This window comes from Neolamprologus brichardi, chromosome 11 (genome assembly GCF_056152115.1).
Source record: "Neolamprologus brichardi isolate AB-2024 chromosome 11, ASM5615211v1, whole genome shotgun sequence".
NCBI lineage: Eukaryota > Metazoa > Chordata > Actinopteri > Cichliformes > Cichlidae > Neolamprologus > Neolamprologus brichardi.
In genome coordinates, this window is record NC_142114.1 from 31,806,438 (window position 1) to 31,822,500 (window position 16,063).

The 16,063-nt window shown below is 48.9% G+C and overlaps 2 protein-coding genes across 3 annotated transcripts in view; both read right to left on the bottom strand.

The window, feature by feature from the left end:
• Nucleotides 1-2,254: 2,254 nt before the first annotated feature.
• LOC102789171 (acidic leucine-rich nuclear phosphoprotein 32 family member D-like) lies at nt 2,255-8,816 on the bottom strand. Of its 2 annotated transcripts, none has more exons than XM_006805590.3 (7): nt 8,614-8,816; nt 5,345-5,494; nt 4,688-4,810; nt 4,378-4,537; nt 4,045-4,163; nt 3,891-3,957; nt 2,255-3,541 (listed from the first exon to the last, which is right to left on the bottom strand). In XM_006805590.3, exons 1-7 carry the CDS (start codon nt 8,665-8,667, stop codon nt 3,462-3,464), a joined length of 753 nt encoding a protein of 250 aa, XP_006805653.1. In that variant the 5' UTR covers nt 8,668-8,816; the 3' UTR covers nt 2,255-3,461. The 2 variants fall into 2 exon arrangements, with proteins under 2 accessions (XP_006805653.1, XP_006805652.2); XM_006805589.3 differs by lacking the exon at nt 8,614-8,816 and adding an exon at nt 5,594-5,817.
• Nucleotides 8,817-12,101: 3,285 nt separating this feature from the next.
• The window catches only part of LOC102789654 (SMAD family member 4-like), a 12,206-nt gene continuing 8,244 nt past the window's right edge, over nt 12,102-16,063 (bottom strand). Inside the window, exons 4-11 of the mRNA XM_006805591.2 lie at nt 15,898-16,026; nt 15,608-15,823; nt 15,389-15,526; nt 15,238-15,291; nt 14,744-14,927; nt 14,494-14,662; nt 13,646-13,784; nt 12,102-12,824 (exon numbers count right to left, since the gene is read on the bottom strand). Coding sequence (XP_006805654.2) covers nt 12,619-12,824; nt 13,646-13,784; nt 14,494-14,662; nt 14,744-14,927; nt 15,238-15,291; nt 15,389-15,526; nt 15,608-15,823; nt 15,898-16,026 — 1,235 coding nt within the window. The 3' untranslated portion in view covers nt 12,102-12,618. The remainder of the gene's footprint in view (nt 12,825-13,645; nt 13,785-14,493; nt 14,663-14,743; nt 14,928-15,237; nt 15,292-15,388; nt 15,527-15,607; nt 15,824-15,897; nt 16,027-16,063) is intronic.

Here is a 16,063-nt window from a genome sequence, read left to right on the forward strand (position 1 = left end):
ATCAAAATTCTCGAATTTCACTCGCCAAAGGCTCTGACAGCACAAACACGGTTTCCAGTTCAGGTGATGCTAGCAGATGGCTAGCAGCTACAGATACCTGTTGGTCAAAGAGGCCACGCCCCTATCACGTTCGAGTACCATCCTGTAAACACGTTTATTTCTGCTGTAACGTTTTAACATGGAGTCTCTGAGACAAGCTCACTGCTGCCTCTGCTGGACGTCAGAGGATCTGCAGGAAACGAATGTGAGTTAATGTAAAGTCCTCAGAAGGGATGAAAACTGAACTTGCAGTGTGTGAGCTCTTGTTGCTAAGAGACCTGCTGTTGCCAACTGACTCTCAGCTGAGATGAGAAACACCTTCAGGTCACACCTGCAGACTCACCTGTCTGTACTAATAAATGCTCAGCGTGCCAGTTTTCAGGGCGCTCTCCTGCACCGCGGCTAAAAACGCCTCGCAGGCGCTCGGATCAGACTGAAGGCAGGAAGCATCATCGTGACTTCTGCTGGTTAAAGGTTGCTCCTGCGGAGGAGCCGGCTGGTGTGTGCAGAGGCTGAGCTGAGACGCAGGTGTGATACCTGCAGGGGTTCAGTTACAGTGAGATTCAGCCGACAGCGTGCACCACATTTATCATCCTAAACCTCTGAGGACGAGAGCGGGACGCTGAAGCCGTCGTGACCAGCCTGTCAAAACTCCAGAGTCATGAAAAGGAGAACAAAGCTGAGGAAGAGCAGGCCCACTCACCAGTGACGTCTGAGAGCTTCAAAGTCCCTCGCTGGTCACCGCCCTGCGGTGGACACGCCTACGTCCCCGCTGCAGAGTAAAGCAGGTGTTTTCCAGCATCAGCAGGCGTGCAGGTCGCTCTCATTCAAACTGGATGCAAACTGCAGATCATTTGCTTATCAGGTGGAGTCTGATGATCGAAACAAATCAAAGACATTTACATACACACACACACACACACCTGCAGCACACAGGTGAGGCACACACACACACCTGCAGCACACAGGTGAGGCACACACACACACACACACACACCTGCAGCACACAGGTGAGGCACACACAGGTCAGCGTTAGTCGCCTCCCTGTGGGAACAACACCAAGCGCCATAAACAAAGTCTGTAAGTAAATGTGAGGTGAACATCAGATCGATGGATCGGCGTCGTCTGCAGCTGTGCGTGTGTGTGTGCGTGTAGGTGTGTGTGTGCGTGTAGGTGTGTGTGTGCGTGTAGGTGTGTGTGTGCGTGTAGGTGTGTGTGTGTGTGTGCGTTACCTCATCAGTGTCAGCTGACTGCAGGTTTCATCATAAACACCACTTCTGCTTCATGACTGACCAACGACGGACTGCGAGGTCAGTTTCATGATCACAGAAAGAGCCCGCGCTTCTGTACGGTGACCTTTGACCTCTGAGACGGATTATAATGGTAAAAGATCAAAGAGCAGGTTTAAGATGAGGAACAAGGTCAATGATTTGGCACCTGAAGCTTATCAAATCAGTTTTATGACTTTATGAGTCTCACGATGAACTCTGACCACCTGATCGTCACCATGACGCTGTGAGACGCCCGAACGCTCGTCTGTGAAAAACAGAGACTGATCCAGACTCTGTTTAATTTCCTCCTTCAAACAGTTTCTATAAAAAGTGAAGTAAAACATTTTTATCACAGAAATCAGAGCTGCGTGTGCTTGGCTCCGCCCCTCATTGTGCTGTACATCCATATAAGGACAAAATAAATCTTCAGAGCACCGAGTGCTCATGACAGGAGTATGTCGAGTCAAAACACGCACTCACAGCAGGAAGTGACTGAAATGATGTGAAATCATTTGATGAGCTGTCAGCAGAAAGAACCAATCATCGATCAGTAAGTGATTCATCTGCTTATTGCAAAATATTCAAAATAAAACATCTGAAAAATGGGCGTGGCTCACCAGGGAACTTATTTTAACTAAGCATCAGGTGTGACACATCATGACCCTCACAAAGGGACAACTCTGCCCTCTGCAGGCGAAGAGCTGCAACTACAGCTGGAAACCAACAGGTTGGAAACCTGCAGCAGATTTCCACAAAAAGATTCATCATCACTGGATACGGATCGTGGCGGCGCAGGAACACAGTCCAGGAGCTGGGCGCTGCCACAGCAGCCAACCCCGAGACTTCCTGCTGGACAAACTGGTGATGGTGGACACGCACGCCGCAGTGATAGACGTAGCTACACCAAGAGACGACACCATCAGGAAGAAGAACACGAGGAGCCGTTCCATTTCTGATTGTTCTTTATTCTAAAGTGAAAAATAAAATTGTTTTCATAATTTAGGGCGTGAATCATTGAGATGTGACGAGAAAGGAGAAGACGTGGAGATTTCAGTCATTTTATTCAAAAACACTCTGGTTACAGCAACACGATCAGAACACAGGAATAAAAAAATAAAATTACGGAGGAGGAGGAGCATCGCTCCAGCGTCACGCTTCCAAACACGACAGATCAGGCCAAACGGACGACAGCACAAACCTACAGAGACCAGTTCACTTCTATTTACACAGGGACCCGTGGGGGTGGGAAGGGAGGCCGCAGACCCACAGGTGACGGGGGCGGGGTTAAAACAGTAACAGTCAATTTAAAAGAATGAAGAAAAAAGCTTAGGGGAGGAGCCAACTACAAAGAGCTTTGGAGTCATCCAATCAGAGAGCAGAGAGAGGGCAACTCTGGATCCATGTTTGGCGCAATCAGCTGCTGAGAATCATGGGTAGTGTAGAGTGGAGTCACAGGCTCAGGAGAACTGGGTTGACTGGGAGGAGCTCCGCCTTCCAGCTGATCGATAATCAATAAAGGAGACAGGAACACGCCGCGTTCTCTAGGCAGACAGTCTGACAGCGCCGTGATGTCTAAGAGCTTGCAAAGAAAAGCGTCTGGACTAAGTGGCTTGAAGATGTTTCACCTCTGAGACGCTTCAGGTCTGCAGTCCAGACGCGTTTCTTTCCAAGCTCCTTAGACCACGATGACCACGATGAGCGAGAACCTTCACAGACATGATTGAGATAAACACCAATCACGAAGGGCGTTGCTGGGATTGTTAAATGTATCACAGGAGTGAGGAATGGCGTGTCGCCGCCCCCTGCTGTCTGTGTGATGAGCAGCAGGCGGAGGATGAGGATGAGGAATCTGGAGCAGATTGAGCAGCTGCTGAGGTGTTCCTATGTTTTTGTCCTTCATGACTTTCCTGAATCCCATATCTGTGCGTGTCTGAGGGAACGCGGCGCATTTCTGAGCTCTGTTATCGACTTCCTGCTGACCAGCTGGCCGGCGGAGGAGTGACATCACCGCGGTGAAGGACAGCGATGAGCCTAATCGCAGTTTCCTGTTTGTCTGGAGCTCCATAACCACGTCCTGCCAGGGTCAGGGGGAGGTGGGGAGGGGCGGGGCGGGGGGGGGGTCAGACGATATAGCGTACGAAGGTGGTTGGACTACTCGTCGTCGTCATCTTCACCTTCATCATCGGCGTCTCTCTTCCTCTTCTCGCCCTGAACAGCGGCGCCGTCCTCATCTGAGGAAATCAGAGCAGCCATCAATCACCTGATCAATAATCAGTAATCAGTGATCAATAACACGGTGACACTGAGGAAGCAACCCTGACAGAAGGAACTACGATTCCTTCACAGCATTTTTACCACTAGGTGGCGCTGCACTGAGCGGGTTTCATCGAACACATCAATCACATGACAGCGCAACATCATCGGGTAACCACGCACATGTAAAAGCTGTCACCAGGGAAACGTGGCCTAAGCGTGCAGTTTAAACGCCATGATGTCATCGTCACTGTAACACAGACATCGACGGTGAAGTCACCGTGACGACCGCCACAGGGGCTGTGAAAAAACAACAACCCAACAAACCTCCATCCTCTTCTTCCTCCTCGTCCTCTTCGTCCTCCTCGACGTAGTCTCCATCGTCCTCTTCATCCTTAAAATATGTTAAAAACACGTTAAACTGTGAGCACGCCGTGGCAAGCTCCTCCTCCCCTGCTCTGTTTACCTCATGACCTCTCACCTGGATTCCCTCCTTCATCAGGTACGACAGACCGACCTCGTCTCCCTCAGAGCCTTCCTCATCCTCATCGTCGTCTTCATCGTCGTCATCTCCCGGCGGGCCGGCTTCATCATCCTCATCTGGAACAAAACATCCTAACATCAGAAACAGGACGTTCGTCCTCCCCGTGGACCACTTCCTGTCCTTAATCCGAATCAGTCGGCTGAAGGCGACCAGCAGATCTGCTCGCGCTCAGTGGACGGAAACATTTACGGCTTAACGAAGCGTGCACATGAAAAACAAACAGACCCCGCCCCTCGGTCGGGTCAGAGAGACTCCGCGTTAGCGGCTCACCGTTCTCGGCCTCGGAGTCGGGCACCTCGTTGTCTTCCTCGTCAAACCCGTCCAGGTAAGTGAGCTGAGGCAGCAGCTCGAAGACGCCCTCTCTGTAGTCGTCCAGCGCCGAGACCTCACAGCTGTACAGGTCCAGGCTCTTCAGGTTCTTCAGGTTTTGCTGCAGTACAAGAACAAAGCAGAGGAACCCTCAAAAACATGGACGCCAGACTCCCCGACTTTAATCTGCTGCTACGTTTCAGGGTCTCCGGTCGACAGGTTCAGGTGCTTCGTTAGCGATCGGCCTAACGAGCTTAATGAATGGACGTACCAGAGGCTCGATGGTGCTCAGATCCTTGATCTTGTTCCCGCTCAGGTTCAGGTAAGTCAGGCTGGGACATTTCTCCGCCAGCGCGTCCAGACCCCCCGAGATGGTGTTATCGCTCACCTCCAACTGAAACACAGGAAACGCATCATCAGGTGCGCTGAGAGGAGGAAGCAGCACACAGACAGCAACAACTACTCAGCTCATTCCTGCCAGATCTTTCCTCATCTATCGACTCAGTAGAAGTACTGCAGCAGTACTTCAAATACTTTCATTCATCTCCAAAAGTATGAAACTTTGTTTCCACCACTGAAAAACAAACAAAGTCAAACATAACTCCAAACTCTGAGTTGAAATCAAAGTTAGTACTGCTAACCAGGATCCAGCTCCGTGGATTTCCTTATTATCCGGATGCAGATGGATGTGTGTGGGCGCCATATCTCTAAATTAGGTATCTCACAATACGCTTTCCTGTGGCAGAAACAAGCTAATGTATAAAAGTGGAATATCGTTCATCTTCTCAGTGTGAGGGTCAGCGCTGGGGTCAAAGGTCATAAGAAACATTCAGAAGGTACATCCAATCAGAGGTCACATGTGACGTTCATCACTGCACACACGCCTGACTGCGCTGTGTTCAGGTGTCACACCTGCGGGTGAACTGACCTTGCGTAGTTTGGGCAGTGAGGGCAGTTTGGCGAGCGAGCTGAGGCCGACGTTCACCATGCTGAGGATCTCCAGCCCCGTGTAATCGTCCGTGAGTCCTTCCACCTCACCGTCGCTGGAGCGACAGTTATCCACCACCAGCTCGGCCACCTGAGCGCCACCGCATCACATGACAAAGAGAGTAAAATTTACACCACATTATACATCACAGGTTTATTCAAACTCTCAGCTTGCCTGCCTCACACTCACCTGTTGCCACCTGGTGGCGTACAAACAGACTGCAGTCTGTGACCGTAAAATATAATGTGTTAAATAAACGATCTTCCGACGCGTCAGCATTTAAAAATTACTGTAGCCCGCCGCTATTACACACTCACACATCTCCCTGCCCAGTTACAGGTGTGTAACTTCATACACACCTGTAACTCTGGGACTCGCTTGAAAACGAGACCTCATATAGAATACAGGGTGGGCCGTTTCTATGGATACAGCGTAATAACATGGGAATGGTTGGTGATATTAAAGTCCTGTTTGTGGCACATTAGTATATGTGAGGGGGCAAACTCCTCAAGATGGGCGGTGACCATAGTGGCCATTTAGAAGTCGGCCATCTTGGATACAACTTTTGTTTTTCCAATAGGAAGAGGGTCATGTGACACATCAAACTTATTGGTAATGTCACAAGAAAAACAATGGTGTGCTTGGTTTCAACGTAACTTTATTCTTTCATGAGTTATTTACAAGTTTCTCTTTGTTCACAGCCATTGACATGTCGAAGAGGTTAACACGTGAGGAGCGGATCGAAATATGATATCTGGTGAACGCAGTAACCGGGTCATTGCAGCAGATTTCAATGCAAGACACCCTACGAGACCACCCATCTCCCATGCTACAGTTAGCAAACTGCTTGCTAAGTTTCGTGAAACTGGTTCAGTGTTGGATTTGCCAAAATGTGGACGCAAGAAAACTGTCACTAATGAAGAAACATCAGTGGCTGTCCTAGCTTCATTCAGCAAGAGCCCACAGCATAGCACTCGCCGCATGTCACTGGAGAGTGGCATCAGTCGGTACAACTAATGGACCCACTATCGGTACAACGATAGTGGGTCCATTCTTCATCAATGGAAACCTCAAGGCCACTGGATATTTGAAATTGCTACATGATGATGTGTTTCCCTCTTTATGCACTGAAGCTGGCACGTTCCCTGAGTTTTTCCAGCAAGATGGTGCACCACCACATTATGGGTGCCAGGTCCGAGCATTCCTAGATCAACAGTTTCCTGGAAAGTGGATTGGTCATCGTGGGCCAGTTGAATGGCCCCCAAGGTCTCCCGATCTGACCCCCTTAGACTTTTATTTTTGGGATCATCTGAAGGCAATTGTCTATGGTGTGAAGATACGAGATGTGCAGCACCTGAAACTACGGATACTGGATGCCTGTGCTGGCATTTCTCCTGCGGTGTTGCTATCAGTGTGTGAAGAGTGGGAGAAGAGGGTTGCATTGACAATCCAACACAATGGGCAGCACATTGAACACATTTGGTCAGAAACTTGTAAATAACTCGTGAAAGAATAAAGTTACATTGAAACCAAGCACACCATTGTTTTTCTTGTGACATTACCAATAAGTTTGATGTGTCACATGACCCTCTTCCTATTGGAAAAACAAAAGTTGTATGCAAGATGGCCGACTTCTAAATGGCCACCATGGTCACCACCCATCTTGAGGAGTTTGCCCCCTCACATATACTAATGTGCCACAAACAGGACTTTAACATCACCAACCATTCCCATGTTATTACGGTGTATCCATAGAAATGGCCCACCCTGTAGAATAGAATAGAATTCAACTTTATCGTCATTGCACATGTCACAGGTACAAGGCAACAAAATGCAGTTTGCATCCATCCAGAAGTGCTTTAACCATGATATAGATATCTCAGTGAGATTTACCTGTACAAAGGTGAAATAAAAATATCAAAGAACACACGTAAAGCTTCACCAGCCCTGGTTTTGAGCATGCGCGGGTCATCATGATTTATATGTTTCGATGACAACGACAACAACGACACAGATCCAGCAGGCTGGGGGGGGGTAAGCAGGTATGGCCGTTCTCAGGTACATGAATAACCACGTGGTGTAACGCTGTATATGCCCAGCAATTCGTGGAGGGGGGGGGCATCTAGTAAACCCGGGTTTCAGACGTTTCACAAAACTAAACGAGGGTCACTTTCCTTCCGTTTCGGTCAGAGCTCTTCGCCCGGGCCAGCACTCCCCCTCTCCCGCTGGATCTCATCCATATAGCGGTTATTACGTGACCAGAAAACCGGCGCTCAGCTTCACTGTTACGATCACCGGTGGGTGAGGTGTGCTCTCCCACCGGTGATCGTAACAGTGGTGTGCGTGCGACCGTGTGAGAAACTTTTTAAAAACCCTCTCCGTCGTTTAAATCCGCCTCCCACCGAACCTCGTGCAATTTTTGTAAGATTTAAGCGCGCGGCACTCGTGCGCCTGAAAACACAGCGAGGAGGGCGGGAACAGCAGACTGAACAACAACTGTTAAAACTCCAATTTAACGTGAACAAAGTATCGATTTTAGACAGCGCCTGTGTTGAGCTGACCCGTGCCGACAAAGAAACTGTGGAGACCCTTTAATGATGTTATGGTAGAAAAAAATGACTTGACCTAGAACTATGTGCACTTAAACGCTGAAATGAGAATGGAGTCCGGCTGCAAACGCCATCACAGCACGACCATCGCAGATCAGTAACTCTCTAACGGTGAAGGTTAAAATGGGAGCCGGCCTGGCCGAGCGGTCGCCCCGGGGCGTTCAAACAAATGCAGCGGAGCCCAGCCACAGTCCGCGACTGCATTTTCTCGATACCGCCGAGCACCTGCGGCGGCTCTCGGCGCGCTCACCCGGCCGCGGTTCTGTTATGCGGGCTGGGCACTCGGCAGGTTAGCCTGTTAGCCCGTGTGCTAGCTGTGGGAGGCTCGCGCGAGGCTGCCCCGCGAGAAGTGAGCGCGGGAGAGGGAGCGAGCCTGCACGCGGCGGATTCCTCCAGGACCAAGCGGAGTTTCCTCCATGTTGGAGCCACAAACATGTCGCGTCTATTCGTTCAAAAACACCGACAAAAGATCAGTCCGCGGGTTGGGGAAAAGTCGACGGCCGCCCACGCCGAATGTTATCAGCATCGTCATAGCTTCACACGGCATCCTTCACCAGTTTCTTCAGGAAATAAATAAATTAAAGTGATGTAGTTACTTGCCTCGGCTGGATTTCTGTTCCTCAGCTCCAGACTAATCCTCTTCTTCATCTCCATGTCGAAGCCCGAACAGAATGCGAAAAAACAAAGTATAACAAAGGAAAAGTGAAAATAAAATGCGCGTCAGTGAGACCCTCCTTCTCCAACGGACACAAGGCGACAACTAAACCTCCATGTTCGCTGTTGCCGGTCCGCCACTGTTAGACCACGCCCCAATCTAATGAATATCCATACTTTTAAGAAGCTTAACCTGCTATTGGTCCAAACACGATCAACTCACTAAGCCCCGCCCTAGCATCTTAGTATGCAGAGACCTCGTCTGCGAGTGGCTGTAAATGCAATTACGTCACTTTAGTGTTACCAATGAGAGGGTGAACATGAAACGTTTAAACTTTACAGGCGCCCTCTCTTTGTCCTTGTTGGCGCCATATTGTAATGATCACCGTGATCATTTTTCATTGATTACCGCAAAATAACCACAGTGTTTACATCAGTAAATCACTTATACACACATTATAGCATCCAGCTTTGTGCCTTTGATCTGACCACAGAGGCTGTTTGTTGTTTCAAGTATTTATTGCAACAATAAACATGATCCATATCATGGTTAATCAAAGTATTTTCTAAATCTTTTCATATTTATTAAAGGTTCTATTCTCCTTCTTCTTTTTCTTGTTATTAAGAGCCATGGGAGGTGACGTGGTAGAAAAATATGAAACAAATACATCAGATAATTTACTTGAACATTTTTTCTGTAAGGACGCAAAGTGACGGAAACACAGATTTTCACGTTTTCAAGTTTAGACTTTGCTTTCATCAGATAATCAGAGTCCATGATTTTCCTGACCTTTAACCTTCCACCTGTCTGATTGTTGAGGTAAACATTAGATACCACCAAAGTCTTTCCAGACACAAATCTAAAGGCAGCCAGAGACCCTCGGAGCACCTGTGTGGGAGTTATTTGGAAGAGTCCAAATTTGAGAGTCTACAGAGTAACAGGTGTGTCTGCAGAGAACAACAGTTGCCTTAAGGTGCTTTATGTTGTAAGGTAAAGACCCTTCAATGATACAGAGAAAACCCCCTATGAGCAAGCACATGGTGACAGGGGGAAGGAAAAACTCCCTTTTAACAGGAAGACTCCTCCAGCAGAACCAGGCTCAGGGAGGGGCGGCCAACAAGCTGCGGTCATTCACGCGTGACTCTCTGTAACAGTTGGACACTTTTTCTCCATCAGCATTTTCAGCACTGTTGCCATTTGGTTCCACCAACCCTGTGCACTGGTCAGATTGGACTCTTTCAGCTCCTCCAGTCACATTTAGACTGGGACTCATGCATGCCTGCAGGGGGCAGTGTTCGACCTCTGTGTGCTGCTGTTCTTTCGTTTTCATTTTGGTTGGTTTTCTTCAACACAGATGCTCTGGATCTCATTGTGCATGTGTGTAGTGACAATAGAAGCTATTCTATTAATTTTGAAGTTTTAGGTCACTGTGAGCAGCATTCTGAAAACAGATCTCTCTGCTGAATGCTCTTAGATGAGATTATGATGCAAATATGGTTAACTTCACTGCACTGTGTTGACCCGGTGTGCATGAGCAAACACAGATATGCATAAAACAGGAGCATGGAGACCTGATGGGCTGAGAACACGCGGGTGAGAGTGGCTGAGTGGGACCGAGGGTGTGCTGGGAGCTGAAGTCCTAAAACAAGCACCTAAAACACTCAAAACCAGACAAAATGTCAGTGCAGTGTCTGAAAGAACCTCAGGGAACTCTGCATCTTTGAGGGACTCAGTTTGGACTTCTTTTAGAAAGCACATTTGGGGGGGGGGGCTATGACTGAGTATCAGGGCCACATTAAGAAAACAAATATCACTGATCTGTGCAGATAACAGATGTTGTATCAGGACAAACTGTGAGGTCGTACCTCACAATTGTTAAAGGAAGGACGTGATTTGTGCTTCAGCTCACAGATGCAGGGTGGTAATCAGCGTGAGGACGCTGCAGAAGCTGCTCGGACGGGAAATCATCGAAGAGCGGATTTTTACAGCTGTGAGGTCATCGACGGCCTGGAACAGTAAGAGGACAGGTGTTGTTTCACAGGCTGATTGACTCGTTTCACTGATTCGCCTACTCGAGCCATTTGTAGAGGGGACAGCAGCCGAGCCGACTACTGTAAGTGTAATCCACTTTACTGTCCAAACGATCATTAACAGGTTCTTAATGTGGCCCTGCTACTCCTTCGAATGGCCTTATTTTTGTGCCTCTATTCTGAGTGCACAGAAATCATTGTTGCAAGTAAATAGTTGCATTTTGAGGAGAAAATTACTTTGAGCAAAGAAACTCTGTGTTTCAGTGTTTGCTAATATCCATAAACACACAGTAACAGCTGCTCTCGCTCAGATCTCTGCTCTGTGTGCTTGCAGACGTCTGCAGACCTGCTCTCAACATCTCTGCTCCCTGCACGCTCAACTCTCTGTACAACGTCATAAATGTGCCACAAAACCAACCAATCACAGACTTGGATGCAAAAATTCTGATTGGCTGTTTTGGTCTCCAATCAGCTCGCTAGCTACTAGCTAAATCCAGCTTTGGTTTGGTTTAAACTAGATTAAAACCAACAATGGTCTTAAAAAAGTAAATATTTAAAAATAAAATAATCAAACATAGTAACTGAAAATGGGTTTAGCTACACTCTGGACTGTGTTTCTGGATTGCTGAGCGAGCTGAGATGTCTCCACAGCGTTCTGAACGTGGACTACAGACAGATCATGTGACATACTTGAGCACGTCGTTGTTACTGCTGCTTCCTGCAGGTCACATGAACGAGACGCAGCCGTGGAAAATATAATTCTTCCTCCTGCTGCTGCAGAGAGGATCCAGAGGAGCTCTGTCACTATCAAGAACATTTGAACCACAGCAGACTGAATTACAAAGAATCTCGTTTCACTAAAGCTCACACCCTTTGCACTGACTCAGAGTTCAGCCGTGGGTCCAAACATGTGTGCAGGTTGTTACGCAGCAGGTCCATGAAGGTACAACACGGACCGGCTTCCTAATTTCCTCGGCTTTGATGAAAAATGTTGGGCGTAGAAGAAGAAGCGTGGTGCTCGTGTTTCGTCTTCATAACTTGGCCTTTATTCATAAACTCTAAAAATACTCTATAACTCTAATAAGAATCTGATTATTTGTGTGTGTGCGCGTCAGTATATTGAAGGGGTGTGTGGCCTGTTTTCTGTTTCAGCTCCCTGCTGCACTAAGTGGAGCAGCTCTTGTGCATGAAGTTCCTCGTTTGATCGTTTCCAGCGCAGCTCTTCAATCATCCGGTCAGCTGAGACTGCAGAAGTCACCTGGATCAGTCATGAAACGTCCTGACGACTGGATGGACTTCCTGGGAGCGCCCTACCTGATCACTGCGTGTGGATGGAGAGGAGAGTGTTCCTCTGAAGTGTCTGAATTGCAGAGTGAAAGACGAACAAAGACGAAGATCTTTATCCACCAGACTTTTAATTTGAAGAGACAGCTGATGATTCAGAGCTTTGCACTCTTTCAGTATAAAAGCCTTTAAATGAGTTAAACGTGAGAAAAAAAGCAGACGACAGAATAAATAATGTGACCGTCAGAGGGAGCAGAAACGCAACGTAAACAGGATATGATGTCATCAAAGGAACAGGAATGGCTCTTTGGTCGACAATTAGCTAAAGGAACTAAAAACCGACAGAAGGAGGAAGATGACGATGACGAGGTTTTTTTGGTAATCAGCTGATTTCTGACATCAGGCTTAAAGGGTCAGTTCACCTGTTGAGGGGGCGGAACTAATAAACTGCAGGCCAGCGTGGATGCTCGAGCAGACACCAAGCTCGCGTGAACTGACCCTTTAACGAGTCACGCTGGTTTCCACAGAAACAAACTTAAATGACAGCAGAGACAAGACGCTGCGATTGGCTGATTGTCTGAAACCCGTGTGAACCGACCCCTGCTGTGGTGCGTTTGTGGGCAGAGCGCGGAGGTCCTAGAGTGCGTGCTCTCGCGGCGGCAGCATGTGCAGCACCTGGTCGAGCAGCTGCAGCGCTCGGTGCAGGTGCACCTCCAGCCAGCAGGGGGTGTCCTTGATGCTCTGCCGTGGGTAGTCACACCCCCACCCTTTGACGAAGCTCAGCCGCACGATGCACAGCCTGCGGAGGTCGTCCACGCCCAGACCGGCCGCTGAGCGCACACCTGCGGGAGGAAGCACAGGTGAGACACAGAAACTAAAACATGTGAAATTAAAACCACGAGGCTTACACCGAGGGCCGAGGCCGCCCACCATAAAAAGGAAGTGAAATAACATTAAATGCATGAAAAAGCAGAAAGTCGCACTGAGGCGCAAAATGTCCAACACGAATCTGACTCGATTTACTCTGCAGGTAAGTCTTTTAAGCCCTGCGTCTGGTTCATGTTATAATTTATTGATTCATCGATTCGCTTTTGTCACCCTGTTTATTTTTTGATTTCTCCTTTTCCTGTTTTATGGATTTGAACTTCTTTATTCCAGGAGAGACGCCTGACAATCACAGTAAGGTGACCAGCTGACTGACCCACAGGCGTCTTTTCGTTACCTCCTAATTAATGTAAGTTTTAATGATCGTTTTGCACTTACAGATATGAATCCATTTACTGAGTAATTGATTTATTTCCTATGGATGTTTCATTGTTGGTCCTCCGTGCTGGAGAATCAGGTAATCAGATTACATCTGTGTCTCAGCTCTGATTGTATTGGGACCTTTTCCTGTGAAACATTCGAGCTGCAGATCTTAAAATCAGAGAGAACTCGTTGAAGGCCTCGCTTCACCTTCCACACACTTCCTGCTTCAGCCTAACCCCGCCCATCAGCTCACAATTTAAATTTCAGGCCAAAAACTCTCCGTCCAGCAGGAGGCGCTCCACACACACGCACACAAACACGGTCTTTTCCCTGATTTAAGAGTTACCGTCTGCACTCCGGACCAAACTGTAAAAATGACACCTGTGCCGGTCTGTCACTGGCAGGTGATACTCACTGACAGCAGGCGCGATTCCTCCCACACTGTTCGGACCGGGAATTGCACCGACCACCGCGGCTGCCTGAGTCTCCACAGCTGCCTGAGCCGCTGCCGCCTGCTGCTGCATCTGCCGGTGACACTGCCGCAGGTCGAACACCTGAACACAGACGGGTGACACAGGCACACCGGTGAGACACCGGGGTGGCTGTAGCTCAGGTGGTAGAGGTGGTCGTTCGATGACAGTCTGCATGCCAAATATCCTTGGGGAAGAACCTACCGCACGCTTCTCTGTGATGGATCCATCCAGGTGTAAATGTGCGGGAACATGGTGGGCAAAAACAGCCACGTACTGAACACGCCATAATGAGCTAGGGTTAACAAAGAGCAAAACTGCCAGCAGAGCCAAAACCACCTGATAGAAACAGGAGCCAATTCACACTTTGATGTCCAATCATGCACAAATCTATGTCCTATAAAACTGTCAACAAGCTGCTGAAGAAGTTACAACAAAGCTGTCCAAGTATCGAGAAACACGGCCCAAACAAACCTCTCAGAGAAACTCGGATCTCTTTACAAATCAGGAAGATCAAATCTGTAAAAGGAAGATAGACTCGCTGCTTTACTTGCTGCGATTGCCAAACATGTCTTTGTCCGTCCGTTTTACGTCCAGAAAACCGTAAAACAGACGGACCAGAAAACTGAAATGGTGGACAAAGGTAAACGTGTAACAGTAGTGATGTAGCCCGAATCTGATTGGTTACTGGAACCCTCGCAGGGGTTCTGACGATATCTGATGGACCTGAGTGAAACCGAGCCCGTCTGGGCTCAGATGGTCATTCGCGGCGTCTACCGCTCCACGCACTCACCTTGATGTATGCTCCAGGGTAGATCTTATGAACGCCATCGCCTGGTGCTCTGCCCGCCTCCCGGTCCAGATAGAAACTCTGGACAAACACAGAGTGGTCGCTAAGGCAACGCATCCAGATGTCACCCTCCCCCCGACACTCCAGCTGAACCCCCCGGCCGATGTGGAGCCTGCAGGGCAACAACATCAGCAACATTAAATACTAACACCACAATAACTCTCATGGTGCCACCCACTAAACGACCGCTCACCTGGCGCGGTGGCTGGCGGCCGTACGGTGGACATTGCTGAGCTGTCCCAAACAGAATCGATCTCCTCCCGAAGGATCCACGTACCCGTCCACGGTCACCAGGGGACAGCTGGACTGGACCTTAAACATCTCACCAACCTGAACGTCCAGCTCAAAGTAGGAGATGGAGCACCAGAACTCTGGACCTGAGGATCGAGACACAGATCAGAACATGGCGGACCTGCTCCCCAAACATCCTGAAAAACTGGAGACAAAAGTGCTTCTCAACCTTTTATTACCTGAGCTTTTACTTCTGTAAGTGAGGACATCTTTGTTTCAGGGAACTCAGATAGGTGTGAGTATCAGGGCACTTTATTTTTACATTAACATTTTTTGGACCTGCTTCACTAAGATGGGACATTTTGTATTTTGGGGATGTCGGCCACTATGTTTTGAATCTTTATTAATAAAGTGAGGTCAGAGTCAGGGGGCGGGGTTTGTGGACAGGTGTGGTACCTGGGTGGTTGGATACTGGCTGTGGATACGGAGCAGTGCTGTGATGCTGTGACCCTGCAGAAACAAACACAGACCCAGTACTCAGCAATACTGCAGTACTCGCAGTACTATGGTACTGAATAGAGCAGTAAAATTTAACATGCTGTCTTACAGAAGTGAGTGTTGGGGGCGTGGTGTTGTTGATGATGATGAGGATGATGATGCAATGGTGGATGTGGCTGGTTGCCCCGCCCACTATGCTGCGGTCCTGCAGAGGTGTAGGGGACAGGGCTGTTACCTGCCCAGTTGGCTGTGGAGACACACAGGACATTCATTATACTACAGACGTAGTACTAAGCACAGGTAGTACATAGTACTTAGCGTACAGTACCAGGTTTGTGGGGGCCACTGTACTCTGGGCTCTGCTGATGTGGGGAGGCTGGGGTGGGGGGATGGGGGGGCTGGGGAGTGTGAGGTGGATTTGAGTGAGGCGGTGAAGCCTGCCCGCCGTGGTTAGGAGGCGGAGCGATCTGAAGGAGGCCGGGTCCGTCCAAACCGCCGCCGACCCCCCCGGCAGTCAGAGCTGCAGGCACCATGGAGCTGCTGCCTGCAGGAAACACGACTGTGTTACAACAGCGTCACGGCGTCTCGCACGCTGACAGCAAGGAGCAGCACACTGACCTGGGGGAGACAAAGGCATGCTGGGATACATGCCGACAGGCCGTGGGTGGCCATAGGGGTCGGTGTGGGGGGGCAGGTCGATCTGCAGACACTCCTGCATGAACTCCTCCTTTATGAGAGACTGAGGACCTGTCAAAGCAGACATTACAAACATTTAGACTGTACC

Excerpts from the sequence above, each read along its gene's own strand:
- LOC102789171 (XM_006805589.3), bottom strand. The coding sequence starts at position 5,683 with ATGCTGACGCGTCGGAAGATCGTTTATTTAACACATTATATTTTACGG. Across the intron at positions 4,164-4,377 it reads CGACTCCGAGGCCGAGAACG|ATGAGGATGATGAAGCCGGC; the intron begins GTGAGCCGCTAA and ends GTTTTGTTCCAG. Across the intron at positions 3,958-4,044 it reads TGATGAAGGAGGGAATCCAG|GATGAAGAGGACGATGGAGA; the intron begins GTGAGAGGTCAT and ends ACATATTTTAAG.